Raw genomic sequence first — 9516 nt, 5'->3', positions numbered from 1 at the left:
AAAACATTTATTTTGTATAAATTTTGACTTGAGTTTTACAAATCTGAGCCAAAAAACTGTTAATGTTTGATTAGGCATTTTTACTCTTTTGTTTATCGAAATATTTATGGGTCAGAATTAGGATTATCGAAAACATGAGTAGTTTTCCTATTACGGCGGTAATTATTTCCAGGTAACTCCGTGTAGGGTTCTAAGATCTCCTATTACGGTTCTATTCATTTATCTATAAATTTAATAAATCTGTAGAAGGGTCAATTCTGTACACTGAAAATATTGAAAAAATAAACAGCAGCGAGTGACCAAACCCAAATATGTGATTAAAATTTATTTTGTCTGTCTGTATGTTCAAGCATCACGAGAAAAATAACTGTTCGATTTCGATGAAACTTGGTATAATTATACCTTATTTTTCAGTTTTATCTATAGACGTTGTTTTGTAGAACTACGGGTGCCGGGGAAAGTGATTTAATCCCTCGAATACTATTGATTCTCAACAATTTTCCATTTGAATTTAAGGGAATACAGTTTCCTGTAGCTTTATGTTACGCCATCACAATAAGCCGTTAGGCCTAACCGTAGTTGGGTCCCATACACATTAGATGTCATTGTCAGAGTTACTCAAAATGGAAAAAAAACATTCACCATTAATTTGATTACGCAATTTAATAAAATCAATTTTCAATAAAGGAAAAACTTTTACTAACACATTAATATTATTAAATAAATATTATTTGTACGGAACTTTAATGAATATAAGTTCTGACCCTCCGTATTAGGAGCCGTCTACCGCAGTAATAGGATCAGAGCAAATTTTTACCTCCGTATTAGGGAAAATCGACCAGACTATTTAAATATTTTTTTTAAATAAGAAATATCATCAACAGAATCATAGTCTCAACCGCAATACAAAATATAAATTCCACTTTTAGCGATAGAATTTTTTTCCACCTTTAGAAATACCTACAAATGCTTATTTTTGTTTCTTACTTTCAAATGTTGCGAAATACCTCCGTAATAGGTGCTTTTACCTTATTACGACACAGCATCTATCTTACGTTTATCACTGCTATTGATATCGTATCTCTTTTAGCACAGTTGTGTTATTGGCACTATGATATGTAGGTGTTGCCGATCACCGTATGTCAGCTGGCAAGCAGACATCCGCCGGCAATGATGAGTGAGATGCTACGACTGATGCTGGAGCGGGATGACTGCGTCGACTCATAATCTAAACAAGGATTTAACAAAAATATATACGAATATACTATTACCAATAAAGTTTCAAATATAAAGCACGAATATGTATGTCTGAACTTAGAAACAGTATTTTTAGTTCTATTAAATTATGTCGATAGTAAAGTATGTTGGGAACTCATTAAGACCTTTCTTTCGCTGTAATTACGTGTTGTGGACAACTTTACCGAGACAGAGTACTGCGGCGAACACTAAAAAGCTTTTAAACTGCTCAATAATGTATGGTATCACACTCACCGACGTCTTTCCACTCTTCTACCTCGTAGTCTCCAATGACTCTGTTCTCGGCGGAACTGTCCCGCCAGCGATTTTTATGTTTACCTGACACAAACAAGGTTTATGTGATAGAAATGTCCCAAGAGCAAAAACGATGCGGAAAATGATTGCGTCGTAAAATTTTCTTACATGCTACTAGGGGCTATGAAAGTAGGCTTTCAAGTGTGAACAAAACATATGACGCTATAAAGAGTATAAAAGAAAACCCAAATCTATAACAATAAGAAGGTACGTTGGAAGTCAAAGCGCAAACAAAATCGCTTTTCCCACAATAATATTACTAACGACCCAATTGTACGGAAGCATTGGGCCGTGGCGGCAAAACCAATAAATACAAAATCCACAATCGACCCTTCCGTGGAGTTACCGTGATTCTGCGATCTATGAGTATGTGGCACTGTGTGTTGTGCTGCTGTGCACACACTACACTTTTCATTATTATGAATACTATACGTATAAGCCGAGAATGTCGTTGTTTATATAGATAAATAAACTATCGTAGAGTAAACTAAGTTGTCAACTGGTACGTTGCAAAAAATATGTATTACTAGCTGTTGCCCGCGACTTCGTCCGCGTTTTTAGAAGATATAAGTTATAATTGATACCTGCCTTCTATCTATCTATCTGCCTTCTATCTATCTTGTAGGATTCTGTCAGCGTTTGCAATGCAAGCGCAAAAAATGTGTTTTTTTACGACCTCACATTAGAAACCTCAAAAATTGTAGCCTATGTGTTATTCTGATGTATAAGCTATATTGTGGTAAAGTTTCATTAAAATCCATTCAGTAGTTATTACGTGAAAGAGTAACAAACATCCATACATCCATACTTACAAACTTTCGCCTTTATAATAGTAGTAGGACTAATACTAGGAGAAATCGCATTTTGAACCCATTTTTTTTTGCACTACCTTATTTTACTTTTGTTTTGATCTGGTTTGGTCTGATCGTCTGTGACGTGACCGGAAAAGAAGACCGATTGAAATTTTGTTTAAAGCCACATTTCTTAAAAAAGTTATATTATTATACATATCACCTACGAAACAAAAACCGATTACCACTACAGTAATACGAGTACAACAGAAATCAACTGCATAAATGATTAAAAAAAAATGGGACGAAATTCATAAACCATTACCTTTTTTCCTCTGAGGGAATGTAGGCACATAGTTGTCCGTAGTGCTTGTTGTTGAAGGAGCAGGAATTTCTGCAAAATTTTACATTATTACATTTTCAATTATTACGTCAAAGAAATTAAAATTTATAGTTATTTGAATGACGTTTTAATGAATTACGAAACAAAGTATAAGGAAGAACCCAATGTTTTTCAAAGAGCCCTTCTATTTTTCAATCGTAAATCGGAACGCATAATTTTTTAATTCTATTAGTCTTTTTTTCATCCATTGCCAAATTAAAGAGGCAAAAAGGTAGAACAACATGTGTTACTATTACACTATTACTAGGTGAATACATCGTTTCATAGGTAATTTAGTATGGATAGGAATAATCTAGTGTACCGTCAAGCCGGATAAGCCCATCCGTCTCGCCGAGGGAGTTCTTCGCGACGCAGCGGTAAGATGAAAAATCTCTTGACGACACTCGCCGTATAGTCAATTTCATTTTCCGACTATAACTATCGTCGCTAAGTAATGTGATGTATTTGTTTCCTGTTGAAATAATAGAGCCATTAATATTTGTTATGGTTTTTATTAAAAAAAATCTACTCAGTCCGTCAAATAAATTTCTATAAAAAATATTTATAATAAAAATATTTTTTAATCAACTTTTTCTTTGAGAGATATCTACTTATTTTATACTTAATTTTTGTACGTTAAAACATATTGTATTATATTATAAATTTTTACTTATAGCTGATTTACATGCATTACATAATCGTACATTATTCTAACATAGTTTCTAATTTGGGCTGCTGACAGTGTCTGGTGTTAGGCAGCTCAGGTTCCAAGGTCGCCAGGAACTTAATTAACCACGGCGGCGCCACGGTTAGCTGGCAGCATATGTTCGTCGCGGTAATTTTTCAACGACAAACTACATCGTCCTAGATTACCAGTATAAGAGCAATTATTTCATACAATACTTTGTTATACAACCCTGTGTGCGTAGTACGGTGTTATTACCTGATATTATCATGTCGCCGCGGTCAGTCGTCCAGTAGTTTATGGACGAAGGGTAAGCCTCCGTATGGCATTCTAAAGTCACGTCCTGCCCAATATAAGCAGCCTCCAGCTGGTTTGGAATCGACAACATCGGTGGAACTAAACAAAGAAAGATTACGCAATTTAGCCCGAATTAATTTAAAGTTTATTTATTAGCGTCTCAAGATTAAATTTCGTTATATAAACGTATAAATTATAACAAAATAATGAAAGGAGGTCCGTTCCGTAAAAGCAAACATAGCGCGCTACGTCGTGGTACTTTCGTAATATTTAATTTGCATCTTGAAGTTATGTTGAAAATGTTTACGACATTTTTATGAATAAAATTCGTTAAAGCTGATGTGTAGGTATTAGTTACACTTTATAGCTCGGTTTCAAAAGGTTACCTGTAGATACGCACATATTATTATAATTATAAAAAAAATGAAAAAAATACATGTGTAAATAAAATTAATTTAAGTGCATTTACATATATATTAAACTTCGAATGTTAGTGCCAACATAACATATAAAACCTGCTTTTAATTTTTTCCTAATATTACTTGCGAATCAATATTATTGAAAACTTATCTCGATATACTTTTGTAAGTATAAGTTGTATATATCTTGGCGCTAAGGCGATTGCGAGGAGTTCAAAGTGAACGACGATCGGACTTAATAATTTCACGTTTATAATTTAAGGTAAGCTTTTAAGATAAAATGATGTTTAAGAGGTTAAACGTAGTTTGCTAAGCTTACCAAGTATAACGTTTATGTTTATGACAGTAGCTATATAATAGCAGATAACTGTACAGTATATTTGCGGCCATTGATTTTCTTTGAGTTTGCTCAGTAAAAATATTATATCGAATCTATAAATACCTAACAATATAAAATAAAAACAATATAATATAAATAAAAATACCTAACATTTATCCCTAACACGCTATATAACTAAAGAATGCAACATCATCGTTTCAGTTTCTATTTTTGTATAAAACATAACATTTATATTCGAGGTGTTTATATATTGCTGAATTTTGTTACTTTATTGGTAAACTCTAACAATAGCGACAAACTACGTACCACGCACGCACCGGTACGTAGTTAACTCACGCACGGCTAAGAATGAAAAATGTGCCTATTCACAAAAACTTTGTCTTTATATTTCTTACATAATATAAGAACGCACGTAATACATATCACATATCTTAGCGACGAAACGGTTCCCTACTCTCATCAATTACGACGTATCACGTAGTTATGTCGGTGCTGCATATATTATATCAGCTGCGAAGGACCATGAATGAATGAAAGCAGCCAGCTACGCCCATAAAGAATAATATTGTCATAAAGATTTGTCTCGGGTAATACCTAAATGTAATGAAAACTGACAGTGAATTCATAAGGAAGTCTCGTTGGTTAATCGAGTGAAAGTTACGTGAGCATATCACGTATCTCGTAAGAAATGGAGAGGACTGCGAACGCGCTGAGATACGGAATGTGAATTAGGGGAAAGAAAAGCGTTTCATTGGGTCCTGGCGAGCGGTGCGGAGGTGGCGAGGCCGAGAGAACAGATAGTATCGCCATTACCGCGTCCCGCGTCCGTACCGTATTCACGTCAGCATAATGCTCTAATTGGGCGCAATTACGTCCGATCCGGCGGAAGGCGCCGCCGTCAGGTGGAGACGCTCGTGTCCTCGTAAATATTCGTTAACGACACCCACCCCGAAGAAAAATAATATTTCTCGACGCTGACTCCCGACTAAAGAAAACGACGACGTCGAAATGCTCACGTACTTAAGAAGGGAGAATTTGAGGCCGAGTTAACGGGCCGGGACAAATGTGCGGGCATATTCTTTCATTTAGATGAAGAAGTGATACCCACGATAGAGATAATTTTTAGAACTGTCTTGAATTACTTAAATAAACAAAACGTGTTTTGTAAAGTGTATTTGAGTTTGATACTTGTTTTCATTATTTGATTGCTTCAGCAGACTATTATGTGCTGCATACCTTTCCTTCATTTAATGAATTTTCCACGTTCTAACTTGACATCAGACTATTTAACTATCGATTCTTTGAAAGAAGACAATTGGTTTTTTAATTTATTTACAAGTGCTATAAATTGCATAAAATATAGGTACATATGCTTTAAATCGTACAAAGCAATTTATCAAAAACTTCGGTCACAGTCAAAAACTGAATCCATCAAGTTGACATCGGACTCATGACACTGAGGGTCTCGTGCAACTGAATAGTAAAGAACAAGAAATCTTTTAATTCGTTTATTGATGACCGTTACAATGACTGGCTATTACGGTACTTGTGATACAGTCTGGTGATGGGAGATAGACGGACAGACAGCCTAAGAAATAGGGTTTCGTTTTTACTCATTGGATATGGCACGTAAAATCTTTTTTAGGGTTTCGCTTACATAAACGGAAAAGGTTACCAAACCAGCATTAAACTTTCAACGATTAACTAATCGCCTGTTGTACGAAATTCTGATTCAGTACGGTATGAATGCGTAACTCGGTACAAAGCGAATTATAATTAAAAGGCATATCAGGTTACGCCATAGTTCATCATATCGTATCAACGTAATGAGCTGAGAGTACATTGTAACGTCATGTTTGAGGCGCAGATGCTGCGGGCGCATTGTGCAAGCATTGATGTCTGAATTACGTCACAAATTGTTAGCCAAGCTGAACCGGTAAACGTTATTGTGACAAATGTTGTTAGTAGCAAAACATGGTTGTATTTTGTGTTGTCACTTCAAACATATAAGTACGTTTATCAAAAAAACTTATTTAGTGGAAATCGGACTCGCGATTCAGGTTTGTAAATACCTACAATTGGCTAAAGGGACACAAATTTACAAGAAACCGTAGTAACTGTTGCTTAGCCTCGGTTGTTATTGTTTGTTGTTATATCGTCAATATACACTGATACTGAAGATATGTAAGGTTACTGTAATACCTAATATAACTGTTTTTACTTCGTTGGAGTTATTTTAAATATAAAATATTCAAAAGCAAATCTTTGTATGCATCTAAGAATATTAAAAGAACTCTTACTGGCATTTTTGTTCTCCATGAAACATAACTCACTAAAAACAGTTTGAATGCTATCATGACTAGCTTAAAAGTCCGACTTCATTTTACGGTACATTTGAATATGAATCGAAAGTCCGCATTGTTTGCTCAACAAGTCAAAAGAATCTCAACTAAATAGACCTTATTACGTAAATTCATATTCCGAGTATTGTTTATAGTACTTCATAGATCGTGAACAACGGAGAATAAAGTTTCGTGAAAGTTGTCTTACAGGATCGCAGACAGCCCCATGCCGTGCAGTTGGCCGAGTCTACGTCGAGATCTCTTGAATTAATGTATTTCTTACCGGACAAATCTCAGTTGGAATTATTTAAATTAAATAAGCAGTGACTTAAGATATTAATTTTGTTAGAGCTTAAGTTAAAATTTTGTTTGGTGGATTTATTCTTTACATATTCAAATAGAAGTCACGCTGTAATGAAATTTCTTAAACGCGGTTCTGATGATAAAATAAAACTCAGAATACAGAATTCAAAGAAGATTTTTAGTATATTATTACTAAAAATATACGGACACGGGACGTAGCTTTTCAACGGACTTTCTTGTGTATTTTATTGCTATATTCAAACCCGACATAATAAAAAGTTTTTGTGTAAAGAGGAAACTCGTAAGGTAAGGAGAGGATTTTCTCCGTACATAAATTTAAGCACAGGTGAGTTTTGTGTATTTCTTTGCTTATGTGTTAATGAATGTCTTCTTCGACTTTCAACTGTCAGTTAAGAATACTCGGAACTTCGAAGAATAACGGAACAATAACTAGGAAATTATTCTGAGGTTGGTTAATGAGATCAAAGTGTAGTAGTGCTGTAGGTACCCACTAGACAAGTTCTATTTTCGTGCTGCAATTCTTGTTCTTAAACTTAACAATCATTGCTATAATTGTGTCGATGTTAAATATGTTTTTGAATAACGAGCGAGATTTTTGTACATCTTTTCAGACATTGTATTTTCCTTACTTTTTTGTAAAGAAAACATTCAATACGAATTCTGTGTGCTCTTTAAAATTTTGTTTTATATACTAGTAATAAAAAAGAGGTTTAATAAAGAGTAACGAAGGCTGCTAAATATAAATTTATAGCGAAAATATATAGTATTTATTTACTTGTCACAGTTGTTGCTCGTTGAGCGGCTCTACAAATTGCGCCATACGAAAAAAAGGCCAGATATCGTGGATTTTTTATGATCACACAAATATTTTTTATTGCTACGAATCGTTCCGTGAGGTTCAGCCAAAACATAAACCCATGCGAGTGTTTGTTTACTCTTATTAGCGAAATAAATACACCGGATTTCACAGTTTCCACATGTTAACTGGTAAACCATATAAAGCTACAAATATTTAAACACCAGGATTTGTTCATAAAAGTCTAAAAATTAAATGCATGAGTAAATAATTCATTTTACCATTAATACTTTTAGTTCATAAACCTTTCGCTACGTAAATAATCACGAAGCTCTCTCTATAACTTGAGTCTTCAAATAGCTGACGTCACTAAACATAAAGTTGTACTTACACTGCACCATAAGCACGACGCGCTTACTGATCGATGGCGGGACTCCGTTAGAAGCGATGCACAGGTACGCGCCCATGTGAAGTCGAGATACTTTGGATATTGTTAAGTTTTCACCGTCTACCACGTTCACTGGAAACAAACAACAATCTTCAAGTTGCTTGTAAACTTGCAACGAAGAATCAGATACTTAAGAAGAAAGTATTACTTTGTTACAGCTTTCATTCATACCATGTTCTTGTGCATAACATGTTTAACATTACGTGTAGTTTATAATAGACGTGTTTTCTCACAGCTCTGAGCTCGAGCTGTATTATGAAATTTTAGAATTAAGATTACGCTGGATATGAAAGAAAATGTAATACGAGACTCGGTGGAGCAACTACGGTGTACAGTCAATAGCTAACTCCTTTTTCGGAATATATTTTAAAAAACTTCTCAGTCCTGTTTTGTTCCATGTTACATCTTGTATGTTCTTGAAGTAACAGCGGTGAGACTACATAATAATATATTCAATACGTTAGAACGGCACATGCCTGTAGCTCAAAGACAATATTATCTTAGTAAAAGATCCGAGTAGAATTCTACGGTTATATTTTTTAGTAATGAAGTTAAAGTAGGAAAATCAGTAAGGTTTTCCTAAGTAGAGTAAAAGTGAGTTATGGAGGGGCGTATTGTAATTATTCCGACTAGATACTCTATTGTTAATTCAGTTGCGAAAATATTTCTGTTATGCGATGGTTGCGGGTACGATTTAATAGCTATTGTACGGACCATCGGTCGGAGGCATCATATCGAACCCTTTATCTGGTATTCTATCTTCAGCTCCTTTAGATATTCCTTTTGTATCTAAAGGTAGAGCGAGACGACACCACTCTATTTATAGAAAACCTGTTTAAATTGTGAGTGTATTTATTACTTGATGGGTAGTAAATTAAAAAAAAAAACTATCCTAGAGAATGTGATATTTTTATTAAGTAAACAGGCAATGTTCGGACGCATAATAGATAAAGGATGACAGTGGTCACCGCATGAACACGAATGCATACTGCCTGTTAATTAAAGCGAGTTAAATTTTGATTATGATAACGTTGTGATTATTTCAATGTTATGCGAATGTGTTATTGTTTGATGGATCGTTTGTTTGAAGTGGAGCGATGAGAGCGACTACTGGGTTCATTCCACTCCATTTCTCGGCCTA

At 34.6% G+C, this 9516-nt stretch overlaps 1 protein-coding gene across 1 annotated transcript in view; it reads right to left on the bottom strand.

The window, feature by feature from the left end:
- Positions 1-1036: 1036 nt before the first annotated feature.
- The window catches only part of LOC113496632 (lachesin-like), a 38144-nt gene continuing 29664 nt past the window's right edge, over positions 1037-9516 (bottom strand). The window contains exons 5-10 of the mRNA XM_026875910.1: positions 8319-8447; positions 3668-3805; positions 3047-3196; positions 2668-2736; positions 1492-1575; positions 1037-1228 (exon numbers count right to left, since the gene is read on the bottom strand). Of these exons, the coding sequence (XP_026731711.1) occupies positions 1143-1228; positions 1492-1575; positions 2668-2736; positions 3047-3196; positions 3668-3805; positions 8319-8447 (656 nt within the window). The 3' untranslated portion in view covers positions 1037-1142. The remainder of the gene's footprint in view (positions 1229-1491; positions 1576-2667; positions 2737-3046; positions 3197-3667; positions 3806-8318; positions 8448-9516) is intronic.

The sequence above is a fragment of the Trichoplusia ni genome, chromosome 8 (assembly GCF_003590095.1).
Source record: "Trichoplusia ni isolate ovarian cell line Hi5 chromosome 8, tn1, whole genome shotgun sequence".
Lineage (NCBI taxonomy): Eukaryota > Metazoa > Arthropoda > Insecta > Lepidoptera > Noctuidae > Trichoplusia > Trichoplusia ni.
The sequence above is the reverse complement of the archived record's forward strand: the minus strand, read 5'-3'. Positions and strand labels throughout refer to the sequence as shown.